The sequence below is a fragment of the Diaporthe amygdali genome (assembly GCF_026229845.1).
Source record: "Diaporthe amygdali strain CAA958 chromosome Unknown NODE_13_length_1014660_cov_65_381101, whole genome shotgun sequence".
In the NCBI taxonomy this organism is placed as follows: Eukaryota; Fungi; Ascomycota; class Sordariomycetes; order Diaporthales; family Diaporthaceae; genus Diaporthe; species Diaporthe amygdali.
The window spans coordinates 741,602-756,101 of NW_026517033.1; the positions used below are offsets into that span (position 1 = coordinate 741,602).

The 14,500-nt window shown below is 52.3% G+C and overlaps 4 protein-coding genes across 4 annotated transcripts; all 4 read right to left on the minus strand.

Annotated features, from left to right (window-relative positions):
* Window positions 1-2,531: 2,531 nt before the first annotated feature.
* J7T55_003868 (uncharacterized protein) lies at window positions 2,532-2,891 on the minus strand (the record flags this gene model as incomplete). Its single annotated transcript, XM_053143220.1, has 1 exon — window positions 2,532-2,891. One exon carries the CDS (start codon window positions 2,889-2,891, stop codon window positions 2,532-2,534), a length of 360 nt encoding a protein of 119 aa, XP_052994112.1.
* A 3,836-nt stretch (window positions 2,892-6,727) lies between these two features.
* Window positions 6,728-9,130, minus strand: J7T55_003870 (uncharacterized protein; the record flags this gene model as incomplete). The annotated part of the gene is made up of 1 exon (XM_053143221.1): window positions 6,728-9,130. The coding sequence occupies one exon, from the start codon at window positions 9,128-9,130 to the stop codon at window positions 6,728-6,730; it is 2,403 nt and encodes an 800-aa protein (XP_052994113.1).
* A 428-nt stretch (window positions 9,131-9,558) lies between these two features.
* J7T55_003871 (methyltransferase domain-containing protein) lies at window positions 9,559-10,827 on the minus strand (the record flags this gene model as incomplete). Its single annotated transcript, XM_053143222.1, has 1 exon — window positions 9,559-10,827. One exon carries the CDS (start codon window positions 10,825-10,827, stop codon window positions 9,559-9,561), a length of 1,269 nt encoding a protein of 422 aa, XP_052994114.1.
* Window positions 10,828-11,812: 985 nt separating this feature from the next.
* On the minus strand, window positions 11,813-13,911 carry J7T55_003872 (uncharacterized protein; the record flags this gene model as incomplete). The annotated part of the gene is made up of 4 exons (XM_053143223.1): window positions 11,813-12,927; window positions 13,010-13,110; window positions 13,300-13,418; window positions 13,642-13,911. The coding sequence occupies 4 exons, from the start codon at window positions 13,909-13,911 to the stop codon at window positions 11,813-11,815; spliced, it is 1,605 nt and encodes a 534-aa protein (XP_052994115.1).
* Window positions 13,912-14,500: the final 589 nt, after the last annotated feature.

Below are 14,500 nucleotides of genomic sequence, written 5' to 3' on the forward strand. Positions count from 1 at the left end.
AAACCCAGTTCTTGACAGGCGGCCAGAAGATTTTGGGCGGCGGCCTCATTGCCCGAATGCAGACTTGCCAGCGAGATGGTCTGCATGGACGCCGTGGGTATGTCATCCGGAAAGGGTGGGATATCTTGGAAAAGCTTATGCGACGCCATGTTTGGGAGACAGGTCTTAACACCTGGGTTTGGATGCGAAGATGGTTGGTGACCGAAGATACAGGAAGTGCTCGTGGGATGTAATTATTTGCCAAGTCCCGAATTCTCAAGTGCTGACATTTGCAAATGGTCGGCACGTCATGGCTTGGTCTTGGTCATTATTTTCATCACGGTATATGCCTGTCTGACCAGTTATACATTTGCAATAGCCCCGCATCGGAATCCTAATGCTACTGAGGAAGACTCTCTGTTGGTGAGACCAGCAATCAGTACACCATCTCCAGCTGAGTTCCCTTTCATCCTTTCCACACTTTGTGTCAGATTGATATTATTGCTATCTCCTATTCTTTTTCTTCTTTTAAATTTTAATCCGTCCAAAAGTGTTTGCTTCAAACCAAAAAAAGAAGCAACGAGTCCAAAAATATTCAGGTACTGCCGTGTATGCCTTTTCGTACCTTTCCCTTACACGTACCTGTAATAAGAGTCCATACCTGTTTGCTCATCAGTCCCATGATCGTCCAGGGCTCTACGTGCTCATTCATGCCACAGAAGTGATTCTTCACAACCAGTACCGTGATTCTGAGTACCCGTTCTGACGATTCCAAAGATCTTCGCTATATTGCTAGGCTTAGCGTCCTTTAAGTCGTTGCAGCCTCTTGTACTCGCCATATTGTGTTTGAAGGGCTTTCTTTGACCGACCCATTGCCGCTTCGATTGCCTCCCACTCCCAATGTTGTTCATCCTTCAACGTCACGAGCATCTTGTTTTCTTTTTCTGTCCATCTCTTGAATACTTTCTCTTGAGGTTGAGCGTGAGACTGCGGCTGTCTGAGTTCGCCCTTTTTTTTTGTAATATATCGATTTACAAGATGTATATGTCCGACCCAATTCCTTCCCAATCTCATACCAAGTCTTTCCTTCGTTTCTCAACCTGAAAAGGATGGTGAGTTCTGCGTCCGGCCAAGAGTCACCTGCTCTATCTCGGGGCTCGAGATCCGCTCTGCCTCCGAGAGATGGTTCTGTGCTTCGGCCTCCTGGCTGAGGGTAAGGCTGCTGTATGGGCTGCATGGGCTGCATGGGCTGCATGGGCTGCATCTGCTGCATGGGCTGCATCTGCTGCATCTGCTGCATTTGCTGTCGTTGCCTCTGTTGCTCCGCCTCCGGGTTCATACGGAACCGCAGATCTCGTAGGAGATCATCCTGAAGTCGTTCCAGCTCACGCTCCTCCTCAAGGCGCGCCTGTTCTCGTCGCTCGTTTTCTTGTTGAAGCTGCATTCGTTCCTCCGGAGTCAGTTCCCTTGGCTGTGGTTGTAGTAGCTCCTTCTTGGCAAAAGGCACTTTCATGTTTGCGAGTTGACTCGGGGGCATATTGTGAGATTGGGTGCCACCCTGCGGGCCGGTGACATAAGCCATTGTGCCGCCGAAGCCCTCACTCACAGAAGGTCGATTCGTTGATGATTCTCCCTGTAGACTTGTTCCAGGATTTGCATAGCCTATTTCCCCGGAATACTCATTGGCAACTCGAGGAAAGAGCGAGAGATAGGGAGCATGCTGAACGTACGCGGGAGCCGAGATTTGGCGGGAGGCACTGGCGGTAGAGTTCGGGTGAGCTCTGTACGATTTAGTCTGCTCGGCCATGTCGGTTTTATTGAAGATGGCTTTTTTGTCGTTTCCAAATAAACAGTTGTGGTAGCTGTTGGCTGTGCTTTAAGGACAAAATTGATGCGTTTGTCGATTTGGTGAACGCTTGACCGAGTCTTGGGGGCCTGGAGAAAGCTACGGAAGGGAAAAAGGTTCAAAGGGGAGAAGTCCCAAGTATTTATATGATGAAGAAAGTTAGTGACTGGTACAGTATCGGTTATGAACCACTGATTGCCAAAGCTCGTCCGTTGACGAAATGGATAAGAGTCGAGTCACAGGCGGTGGCTCACCTGGTACGTACTATTCATCTGCAAACGTAGTACCCGGAGAACAAGCCTTTTGACAATCCAACGCTCCCTGAACGATCCAATATCATCTGAACATGGTCATGAGTAATTTATATTCGTGATCTTGACTGCTCAGATTCTGTCGTGACCGAGTGTTCTTCTTAGGGTCAAACTTAGCAGAAATTCTTCTAAAGCTAATTCCCGCTGAATCAGATTTCCTCGCGCAATGCATTACTGCTCACTCCCTCAATCATATTTCTGGCTCACCATTTATCGGTCAATCCTCCCATAGCCTTTTGTATAATACACAAGGCCCTAGGTAGACACTGACAGCAGGGTCTCTGCAGGTTTCTTGCAACCTTCGTGAGCCTGAAATAAAGCCGGTTTCCCGCACTGATGATGGTAAAATAGTCCAATGGTGACATCACGATCCGGCCGCACACCTCTCACCCTATTCACACGCCGGTGCCCCAAAACCGCATCCCAATACTGATGCATATCCAGCCCTCCGTGCCAGCGACCTCTTTACCCTCGAGGCCATGGGCTATGACCCCAGTACAATAGCCGAGCGTGGTATCGTCTGGGCTGAGGACCAGGACTCGTTCGGCCATGTTCTGCATTCGCAGTAGATTCACTTCCTGGGCACCTGCTTCCATCGATTCGTGGAGAGCTACGAGGAGTTCCTCAGCGAGCAGGGATACGATGGCATGATTCACGCCTGAACTATTGTGCCTATTGTACGTAAGCACGAGTTGGACATCCGGAGGCAGGTCAAGTATCTGGACTCGGTGCGTGTGAAGCTTTGTCGTTCCCATGTGTGATAAATATTCGTCGTTTTGATCAAATAAGGAAGCTTACGTTGGAGACAGCTCATCGCGGCTCACCGGCACGAACGGCATTGAGCCAACGCGTAACAACGGAACCACATCTCTCTATTCGCTCAAGCAGCAGGCCATTCTTGCCCAAGTGAAAGGCTCCGTCACCTACGTGAATGTCAAGACTGGTCGCCCCATCGAAATTCGCACCCTTGGCGGTGGATGGCCGGCCTTGTATGATGTTTTGACACAACATTCCGAACGTGCTGGTACCCTTAAGGAGAAATGGGACAACAACAACACCAACAGGTCAAGAATACGAGTGGTAAGGGCAGCCGAAGCGAGCGAAGTTACTTCTTTTTCACCTCGGGTTGGGCTGACTTTTTGGGGAAGTAGTCAGATTTATATTACTGCTACCTCCTTTTTTTTTTGTTTCTTCTTTTAAATTTTATATGGTCCAAAATTGTTTTCTCCAAACCATGAAGAGAACCAAGGAGTCCAAAATAATCAGGTACTGCCGTGTATGCCTTTGCGCATTTTCAGCTCGCACGTACCTGGTCCCAAAAATATATTGTCATTCTGCCAATCTGTCCTGCGATGCTCCCATATTGCACCGGCCTCCGTCGTGCTGAAGCAATGACCCTTCAGGGCCAATGCCGTGCCTGATGCTGCGAAGGGGCTTGGCTGTATTGCTGGGCCTGGCTTGGTCCACTTTAGCTTGGTCTAGCTTGGCTTGACCCAGCTCGGTCTTTTTTGCCTTTTCTCTTTTTAAGATCGTCAGCGTGCTGTCGGGCAGCGGGGCCAGTCCGGCCAAGTTCCCTCCCGACATCTTCCCACTCCAGCCCTGCAGCCCTTAACTCCCGAAGCTTGGCATTGTCTGCCTCAGTCCAATGCGCCATTGCGAATCGTGGAGGATTTAAGTCATGTTCGCCTGGCCTATAAGCTCCCTGTCGCCCGGCTTGGCTTCCTCTGCCATGTTGTGACTGCGACTGTAGCTGTTGCTGTCTCTGTTGCTGCTCACGAGGTAGTTGCCCCTGTGGCGGCTGCTGAAAATTCATTGATGGGGCTTGTGGATGACTTGCCCGAAGAACCTCATATCCTGTAGGTCCGAAAGTTGGCGGAGGCGGCTGCAGGAAGTCTCTTGATGAGGCTCGTGACTGACTTGCATCAGGAGCCACATGGGCTGTTGGTCTGAAGTTTGGCGGAGGCAGCTGCGGAAAGTTAAGTGATGGGTCTCGTGGTTGATTCAGCCCATGGATCGCATACCCTATTGTTGCTCCCTGTGGTGGTTGCGGGAGATTCATCGATGGGAGTCGAGGTTGATTTGTCCCGGTAGTTGTATAACCTGTTGTTGCGAAGTTTGGCGGAGCTTGCTGTCGTTTTTGCTGTCCATAAGATTGTTGTCCCTGTGGTGGCTGTGCGAGTCTCATCAATTGGGCTTGTGATTGATTCGCCTCAGGGAGCGTATGCCCTGCTGTTGCGAAACTTGGCGGAGCTTGCTGTATCTGTTGCTGCTCGTGAGGTTGTTGCCCCTGCGGCGGCCGTGGGAAATTCATTGATGAGGCTTGTGATTGGCTTGCCCCAGAAGCCGCATCTGCAGTTGGTACGAAATTTGGTGGAGCAGTTTCGAGAAATTCCGCATAACTGTGAATGGGCTTACCCACAGCGTAAGGTCGGGTCTGTCGAGGAGCGTCTCGAGCAGAGGATTGGCCACCTCCACGATCCTGGTACTGATCGGACATATTGGAATATATTGAGGGTATAGTTGGTATTTTGCTATCTGTCTGACAATGATGCTCTCTGGTCGTTTTGTTTTGTGATGACGCGGGAATCCGAGTGGATTTGTGGATTTGGTAAATCGTGTAGGGGCTTAGAAGATTTGAGAAAATTGGGGATCCAGAGACAAAACAGACGAAGTATTTATATGGAATATACAATGAGTAACTGTAAGATTCTCAGTCATGAAATGATCGTCGCCAAATCACAAACTCCTAGTGGACTCAGCGTGAGACTCGAGGCATGTACCGTGGCTCGCCCGACAATTCCTACTCACCCGCAGATGTGATAACCAAAGAGCTCGCCCGTTGAAATGATAACGCCCCCTTCATGGCCCAAAATCATCTCAAGATTCTCATATGCCGCTTCGATTCTTAACGGTTTGAAGCACTAGATTAGCTAAGTTGAGCAGTTGTTGTTCTCTTTTTTCACTCGGAGAAAGGGAGTACCATTGACTCTACGAGAAATTATCACATTGATGTCGCTGCTACTTCCAGAATATCGTACCAAGAATCCAAAATGAGGTGCCTATAGCCAGACATAGAAGCATCCAAACCCATGTGTCCAGTGAAAATCTGATGAGCCTCGCGCAGCTGTCACTCGCGTGGCCCCTGAGTCAAAGACCATGCTGACGTTCTGCTCACCTTTGCCTCGAATCTCTGGCATCTGACATGAACTTCCTGAAAGTCCGTGATTATTATTTTCAGCTCGTCTCCCATGCAAGTGTTTTGTTAAGTCTCTCTGCATCGGAGCGCAGCTTGGCCGATTCCCAAGCCAAACCAATGCCTCCGACGCCATCCCTGTAAATTCGATCCCCCTCTGCGAGTTTTCACTCACCATTTCCGCCGTCCACTTGATCCTTACTCCTGTGTTTTCACGTGTGGTGGCATCCTGCGGCGCGCCGACGTCTTGCTGGGCCGAATCTTCCCCAGCCTTTACTCCCTTGTTCTTGATACGCTCATACTTTGTTCTGCATGTCTTTTCCGACCGTTCCATGAATTTTGAGGTTTGCGACCATCTCACACCCATCAAATCTCTTAGCACTATGAGCTGGTGGGCCTTTAGTTCGATCCAAATATCGCCCGGCTTTGGAACACGTCGGGGTTCAGGAGATGGATTCTGCTGCGAGCGTTAAGCTGCTCCTCCGACATTACCCTCCCTCGAGCCTCCTGCAGGACTGATAGCCACTGGATGGGCTGCGATTCGTTGATGAAACCAGGTCATCATAAGAGTAACCGGCGGTGTTCATGTATTTACGAAGGAAAGGCAAAGCTACCGATGAGGTTGTCTGCTGACTCATCGCAGGAGCCAAATTCTCTATTTGGCTCTAGGGTTTTGGGGAGCACTTGAGGGATACTGCGCGTACGCGTAAACAGGCTGGCTGAAGCCTTATTCAAGAACATTGGCTTAGGCTGAATACTGTGGAGAAGATTTCTTCTTCAAAAGCATCTAATACTTGCTGCTGCGTTGAAATTTGGTGCGGCGGATTCGTTTTCAATTTCCTCCCGATCCATCCACTCCTTTTCCAAAATCATGCCGAAAGTCGAGGCACAGGACGTGCGGCTCATGTGGCAAGGCGTACTCACCTGCAGATCTGGCACCAGAACAAGCCACTCGACGAAACAGTCCCATCGAGAAGGGTCAACATCATCACCAGATAATCAAAAGTTCTGGGTGTCCACAGGCCTATCGAGTCACGTCCGCCTGTGATCACTGCAAGTCGACCAGCCAAGTCATCGTACATCTGGCCCTCAGCTTCGGAAGCAGTCTTCATGCTGACGCCTTGATGGCGTCGTGAACATCGGATGCCTCTTTATTAATTCTGTCAATGACGATAGCCATGCTGATTCAAATGTCAAGATTGGCACAAGACATGTAGATTCGACGGAACATCTGAGGAAGAAGTGCAACGCAGGTGGCGAATGGAACAGCATCAAGGTTGCTGGCAGACGGCGCAAAACTCGGTTCAGGTGACAGGATTACCGTTCTAACTTAGCCGTAGCTTGGAACCTGCCGTTTAAAGAACTATGGCACAGCTCGATGCTGGCCACTCTGCTCTATCACTTCAAAATGATATACTTTAGCTCAGGGAAATCATGCCCGCTGCGCTCCCAGTGCATAACGCCATGGACGTACGTCTCGCCGACCAGGGAAAACTCATTGCCACGATCAAGATTCGGTCTCTTCCTCACAAGCATCGGCACTTTGGAGCCAGCCAGTACCCAGACCTCGTCGCCTTTCCTGACCGACTTCATACCTGTCCCAAGAAGGCCGTTGTCCGTCCGAAACAGTCGCCTTGAACTGCCGCTGGCGATATCAAACTCATGTTGCAGCTCTGCTAGATTTATCGGCGAGTATGAGCCTTGGAAAATGGCTTCCATTATCGTCGTCATGCACCTCTTGTACTCGGCAAGGCCTTCCGGCTCTGATTTGAGCAGTTCATGCCAGCGTGGTTGGACGTCCGGGGCGTGAGTATGACTCTGGTGTGGCATGAAGTCAATATCAGACCACGGCGCTAGGGTATGTCTGATTTGCAGGTTCAGGATGTACTCCATGAACAATTTCGCGCAATGACGCGGTGCTGGGTGTTGCCGTGAGTACACGTCCGTTATCAACGTTCGCCAAAGGACCTCGAGACGAGATTGGGGCATCGCTCCGGCCATGGTCCAGTCTGGGAGCTGGGGGTACTTTTCATCCAGACCCAGTGCTAGGTTCACAATACTAGCCCAGTACTCTGTCGAGCATTCCGCCTCGTGCTGCAACAATGCAGTATCCTCGACCACGCCGATCTTTGACCCCTGAACACGGAGGATTCCTCGGCTCATGCCTTCGTCGCTCACTGGAGGCTCCCATCGCGAATTCCCACAGGCCGACCAAGATACCGCGCCACGAAACCGAAGCGGGTAGGGCGACAGCTGGACGCTGAAGTCAGGGACCCAGCTCGGCAGACCCTCCAGCTTCGTAAGACTTGCATCCTGCACGTGTGACAACATATGCAGGCCTCGATGGGCGAACAGTAGCTGCGTCATCAACCGCGTATAGACATCTTGGACTGGAAGCTCGTAGTCCGGCCAGATAGACGTCGCCGGTGCTCCACATACCGACGTCTTCGTATCCGCGAGACCAGCGAAGGCGTACACCTTGTCTCGAGGGTCCGTGGCGAGCTTATCCCGGTGGACTTGTATGAGCCGGTCGAGAGGGATAGGGTCCGGTGCAGCTTTGACAGGTTGGGATAGAGCATCACTGTCACTACCAGGAACAGTCCCAACGTCCTGGGCCCTAGGACCACGGTCGCCGACCAAGTCAACATGGTGGCTGCGAGCCCGTTCCCTGAGTCTGAGAATCTTCCGAGTGCGCATGAGCGAGAGAGCTCCCGGGGGGAATTCGGTCCGCGAAGTCAGAAAATCGGAATAAATGCCCGGGTCGTCGCGAACGCTAGGAATGTGCCGCATCTTTTCGGTGCAGAGGTGGTGGTACCACCGCTTGGCGTGTATGAAGGATAACGTCGTGGCCAGCTGGGTCCAATAGACCATGCGGTCGCCACAGACGACGGTGGCCCGCCTCGCGAGAGCGAGCTCCTGAACCACCCAGGCCCGTTGGAACCACGGCCGGCTGACCAGCGCGAGAAGGCCCAGCCATTGGTGGTGGGTGATGTTGCCCCGCAGCCCGATGGCCTCGGCGACTCTCGAATACCAGCTGCTGTCGAAAAAGTCTGTGTAGCTGGTGTCGTCCCAAGCCTGTTTCGCTTTGGAGCTCAAATGAGAAGACCTTAGCGTTATCAAGGGCGAGATGGCTTCGACAACCTCGAGTGCGTCTGTTGTGAATTGGTCCTCTGGCCCAAGCCAGATAATCACACCCTGCGCCGAGCGGAACACATCTGCCATGATAGCGACCTGAGCATTCCGCTCCAAGACATTGGACTGGTCGACACAAATTGCGTCTATCCAGAAATACTGAGGTTTGCAGGAGAGGCCGCGTAAGAGCGGAGAAGGGTGCTGCCTCGAGCTGATGGTGGCTGTAATAGAAGAGGACCTTGAGGCGAGCATCTGCAAGGCAGAAAGGAGATTGGGCGTCACTGCAAGAGACTGGGAGTCAACAACGATGTGTGGGACTGAGTCTCTGCTCCTGTGATGGCGGAAATGGTGTTGCAATTGTGAGCGCTCGTCCGACTCTGGTTTGCAAGCTTTCGAGAAAGGCGTCAACGGATCACCCCAAGTGTAGGAAAGGGCTTCGAATTCGGGTGTCTGGGACAGCCTGAATATCTTCAACGAGAAGCTAAGCTCATTGCTTGAACTGCTCGGACGTCCTTCTCCATTGTGCCTCCGCACCTCCAGGAGACGGACAAATTTCTCAGGGTCCAGACATTGTGACGCATCGGGGAGTGGCCTGTACTGGTATGAGGCGAAAGCTCTCCGTTGTGAGCAGCAGCGAAGAGAGGCAGCAGCCCATGGCCTCAGCTGCATTGCATTTCAGATGTCGCGCCTGGGGCCGGGTCCATCATGCGCAGCATCAAAGATGTAGACATGGGGAGGTGAGGTGCGGGAGAGGAGCTGATATGCATGAGAGTGGGGAGGCAGCCAGCGGTTCCGTGGCCGCCAGACTGGTCTTGGGAATGAGGTCGCATTGGAGGACATTCCGACAGGGGTCGGCACGCGGGAGCATTTGAGTTTGGAGAGGCAGATGCCAAGGTGGAGGAGAATCAGACCACCACCATCAAGCACACGCGACCTCTTTCTATCTTATTCTATTTCTAGTCTAACCACCTGTTGCTTTCTACAACGTCTATCTTCTCTCTTCTACGATGCCAGTCTAATTATCTGGGGTAGTAATGATGTCTACCTCTATCGCTTCCATATTGCGCGTGTATATCGTTTCGTCATGATGCCTCCGTCTATTCCATCTCCACCCAGCCAATTCGGAACACCTTGTATCCAACCTCGTCAGCTCGCCCGACACCCTTCCTCTTCTCCAGCCTCTCCTTGCCCACAATCCGCAATACCATCTTCCCATCTTCCGACTTGGGACAGTCCTTGACATCCGCAAAGGATGTCTCGACGGTATCGGTGACGCCCTCAAACCGGCCATTAGGCCTAACCGATGCAATGAGCCAGAAAACACCGTCGCGGGCAAGCAACTTAGCGGCGCAGTCGCGCAGCCAGGCTGCATGCTCTGGGGCATAGACCACATCTGTCGCAATGAGCATCTCTGCTGCAATGTCAAGAGGCGGGTCGAGGCAGGGATTCGACCAATCGAGCAGACAGGTCTCAACAGCGGCATTGTCTCGCTCGGTGAAGTTTGCGACAATATTACTTTGCAAATTTTCAAGCACAGCGGGGTGGTAGTCTGTCGCGATGACCTTTGCGCAAGGCACACCAAGTCGAGGAAGCAACTTGGCCATAGTGATGCCCACCAAGCCCGTCCCGGCGCCCAACTCGACGATGCGCGGCGCGCGACCCAGCTTTTCGACAGTCAGATCGAACCTCTCTGGGTAAGAGCACATCAGATCCGACACCACAATCGACGCGCCCCAGCTCTGCAAGCCCACATCCGTGTGATCCGTCCCCGTGGCCGGAGTTCCGTCGGTCAATCGCACCTCAATCTTGTCGCCCGCCTGCCCGTCCTGCGGGAAGCAGAACTCCCTCTCGATCGCGCCCGACCCCTCGTCCTCGTCCGCGTCCGTCGCAGTGCTGAACGAGGCCAATATGTATGAGGCATCATCAACAAGTCGCTGCTGTGCATCTTCGTCGGCATCGGGCAGCAGCTCGTCCGCGCGCGAGATCAGGGTCGTCAGCCAGCGGACGGCGAACTGTCGCTCGTAGGGGTCCTGGCGGAGTTCGGCAACGTGGTCTTGATCCGTTATGGTATCACAAGGGTCGGCTTCTTGTTCGTCGCCCGATGCGTATCCGGAGTCGACAGGCTGGGGTGTCGATGCACCGCTGCTCGCGTTGGCTGTCGTGGCCCGGGGCACAAGGAGGGAGTCGTCTTGGCTGGGTGGCAGGGACGGCTTGCTGAAGGCAGCAGCTCGAGGAAGGGGGCAGTAGATGTTGCGGAGGTCATGTAACGCGCGATCGATCTTGTCTAGAGTCAGGTCGTCTGGGGACGAGCAGCGCAGCCGAGGCAGGCTGCTCGTGGGAGGCAGCAGAGTAATGGGGGCCCTCATCTGGACTGTCCCGAGCACAAAGAGAGAGAAGAATGATGGGGAAAGGACTGGAGGACGGCGGCGACAGAAGCGAAGGCCTGACGGGTGGCTAATCTTGGTTTTGATGGTACACCGAGTCGGTCAAGAGATGGCCACCAGGTTGTACAAAGGAGGGGCGCAAGGAGATTTGTCTGGTGGTCACCGTCGCGACCCGAGTTTGTGAGCCTCTGTCCGAACCGTCGCCATCCTGATTGGGTCTAAGGGTGTTTTGGTCGGTTGGGGCCAGGAGAAAGGGTCAGGCAGAGTCAGGGCAATGTGTCGAAATCCCAGATTTTTTGCCATGAAGCCGAGGACCCTGGCGGGCCCGGGGATCGTGGATCGTGAATAAGGATTGCCCATATGCGGTTAGCTTGCTTTTTTAGGCCCCAGGTCTAGATCCAGGGGCACATGTGTAGAGGGTTGGAGGGTCTGAGAGTCAAAACTAGATTCCACATGTGTAGAGTCAGTCCTGAAGTCGGGTCGGGACTCGCCTGAGGTCAGGGTTAGGGATTGACCAACGCTGCTTGCAAAGCAACTGGTTAGGGTGCCCCCAAAAGTGGCACCTATTGAAGTTTGGGCTAGGAGATCGCGGAGTGCTGTAAAGTGAGTGCTTCCAGATTCAGACTCCGCCTTACTTTGTCCTTCTAACACACATATTTAGGCAGGCATGTCATCGGCTGAAAGTCCCTGCATAACAGATGAGTGTGAGATTGTTTCCCCATCATGATGCGAGCGAGCTGCAATATGCTTTTGATTGAGGCAACGACGATAATGTTTTGCTATCCAATATAGGCCGCTTGAGTATCTCGATGATAATGTTTACAAGGAGTATCTACCAATCGTCATATATCTAAGGAGTGTCTACTAGCTGTTGTCCTTGATTTCCCCGCTTGTGAGAAAGCTGTAAAAAGAAACACATTTTCGAGCACATATTTTTCCATACTTTTACCGATGGAAGAGCGCACAATCAAACCCGCCGCCAGTCCTGGATTCTAGGAGCCTGACGCTTCTGTACCCCTGGCCCACGAAGCATGTTGGAGCCCTCAAAGTCAAAGCACGGCTTCTCATTACCAGAATGCCCAGTTTTGCCATTGCTGTCGCAGAAAGGATACAGCGTCTTGGTATCCATGTCGCAGTACATCCGGCCCCGGGCATCAGCAAAGCTGGGGCCGCGCGACCCCTTGCTCTTGCACAGGCCCTCGGCCGTATGCCGCTCGTGGTTGTTGATGACTAGGACGTTGGCGAACCTCTCGGCCATGCTTGGGCCTCGACGGACAGGTTGGCTGGGTTTCCGGGGCCGTTGCTGCTGCCTCTGCCGCTGCGGCTGCTGCTCGCCGTGCGAGGCATCTTGCTGTCGTTTGTCGATGGTTATAGTCTTGGTGATCCACGAATCTGAGGTGGTGGACGAAGAGGGAAACCTAGTGGTGCTGATTGTTGTGCTACTTGTTTCTTCAGAGCTTTCAGACCGCGTTGTCGTAGTCGATTCAGGATCCGTCTTTGTCTTGGTGATCTTGGTGGTCGTATACTCGGTTGTCGTCTCCTCAGTCGTCGTATACTCAGTCGTCGTACGCTCAGTCGTTGTGCTCTCACTTGTACTTGTATCACTTGTCGTGGTCGGCTCAGTTGTTGCTGTCGGCTCAGTTGTCGTGGTCGGTTCAGTTGTCGTGGTCGGCTCACTTGTTGTTGTCGGCTCAGCTGTTGTTGTTGTTGACTCAGTTGTGGTTTCGGAAGTTTCCGTTGAAGTTCGAGTTGTGGTCGTCTTAGAGGTTGTAGAAAGACTTGTCGTCGGGACAATGTCAGGCCTTTTGTCAATTTCACCCGGTCGCAAGTTAAGCTCCCGCGGATCATAGTTCTTGTACAGTCTGAATGAACGACTGTCACACAAAGCTTCTGCGCTGGTATTGAGACGGGGATCGTCTTCACTTGTTTTCATGTCTACCCAGTTCACATGGAATCCTTGGACGGGCCGGTTAGTTGCGTTGGTGCCTTTCGGATAATCCAGATCTTTTTCATCGTTCCAGTTGTAAACCCAGATGCAGTCGGGAACGTAACCACCGCTGCCAGGGACAATCATCCCGCTGTCTATGGTGCTCCGTCAGAAACTTCAAAATTCGTACACGGTAGTCTGTCGGAACAGGGTGGGGGACATGGTCTAGTCACTCACAGTACCATTGAGCGCCCAACTTCTCGCATGCACGACCCCAGCCTCCTGACCACGCGTGCTCTGTCCCTTTCGATGGCCAATGAATGGTGGCCCAAGCGATACTTGCAGTTGGTTAGTCATGAGAGATGTTTCACCATTTTATCTTGTCTTTCCATGTGGTTGGATGTATTAAGAAGTGACTGCTCTGCCTGCAATCAATGCAGGCGTTTCGCTTCGCGAACAGGGCATATTCGAAGAGCTTCACTGTAGATGGGCGGGCAGTGGAGCCATAGAAAAAAAAATGTTCTTACCATACGTTGTTATCACCGCCCTCACGCCCATCGTAGTTTCCTGAGAACAAAGTGTAGTGTCCCAACTCCTGCTCTGTTTGGGGAACCACGATGTTATTTGTGTCACCAGACCAAACACCCTGATTTATGAAATGCCACCGATCAGCAACCATTCATGGCTGAACGTCCAAGTCGTAAGAAACAGTCCAAACAATAGTATTTGAAAATATAAGTGTTGCGAAATTTCGCCTATCGGGTCGAGTCGCCCTCACCGCGGAACCTCGAAACCTTCGCAAGCACAGTCGGCTTACTCTCTTGTAATTCCAGACACCTAGATCACCGCTACTGAATAGTTGTACTCACATTAAAATTTAAAGTCTTGCCCACAAGCACTGCCCTTTGGCTATACACGCGAACATCAGGCATGATGCCGCCCGCGTAGCCCAAGCCTGGCCCCGAGCCCTCCGGGTCGACGCCGGCGGCTATCCATATTGTCGACGGGTTGGTTCCAGACCTAGATAATAAATAAGGGTCAGGGTCGCCCGTGAAGGCTTCTGTTCCGAAATTGACCAGGCCGAGGGTGTTTGGGACATAGCCCCACTCGGAAGTAACAATTCCCAGGGCCTGAGCCATTGCTGCAATTCTTGCGGGCTGGGTCAAAAAGAGGACGCAGAAAGGGGAGAGCAGAGAGAAACTGTCTCATAAGTTACTCCCGCCCGTCTCGGCATTCAAATACGCTGTCTACTAGGCATTTCGAATTCCCATCATAGACGACTGCTCCGAAAAATTACTCAAACCCGCCTTGAACGAATGTTTCACCGGTTCACACTGACTTCATCTTGAAATCATAGCGAGTATTGCTGTAAGCACTCTGTGATGGTGTTGCACTCCAGAATCTATTAAGACAGGCTAGGATGTACGGTACGTACTAGTGCAGCCGCCGACTCATGATGGTTTTTGAACGATGGCATTAATTACAGACATAGCCGGTGCTATGGGCTTCCACTATGGCCTCTCTAGCAAAGAGCACTCGCACCGGGACTATGCACTAAGCAAGAAAGCTTAAGTCGTAGCATAGCTAAGCACTAACCCTACGATGAACCTGACTCGGCACGATGTGACATTCGATCTTGAATAGATCAATGTTGTCTGAGGGAACACTACACTATTTGCACAGAAGGCTCGGTGCGTGCTCTCGCCTCTTGAACACAGTTCTGTGTTT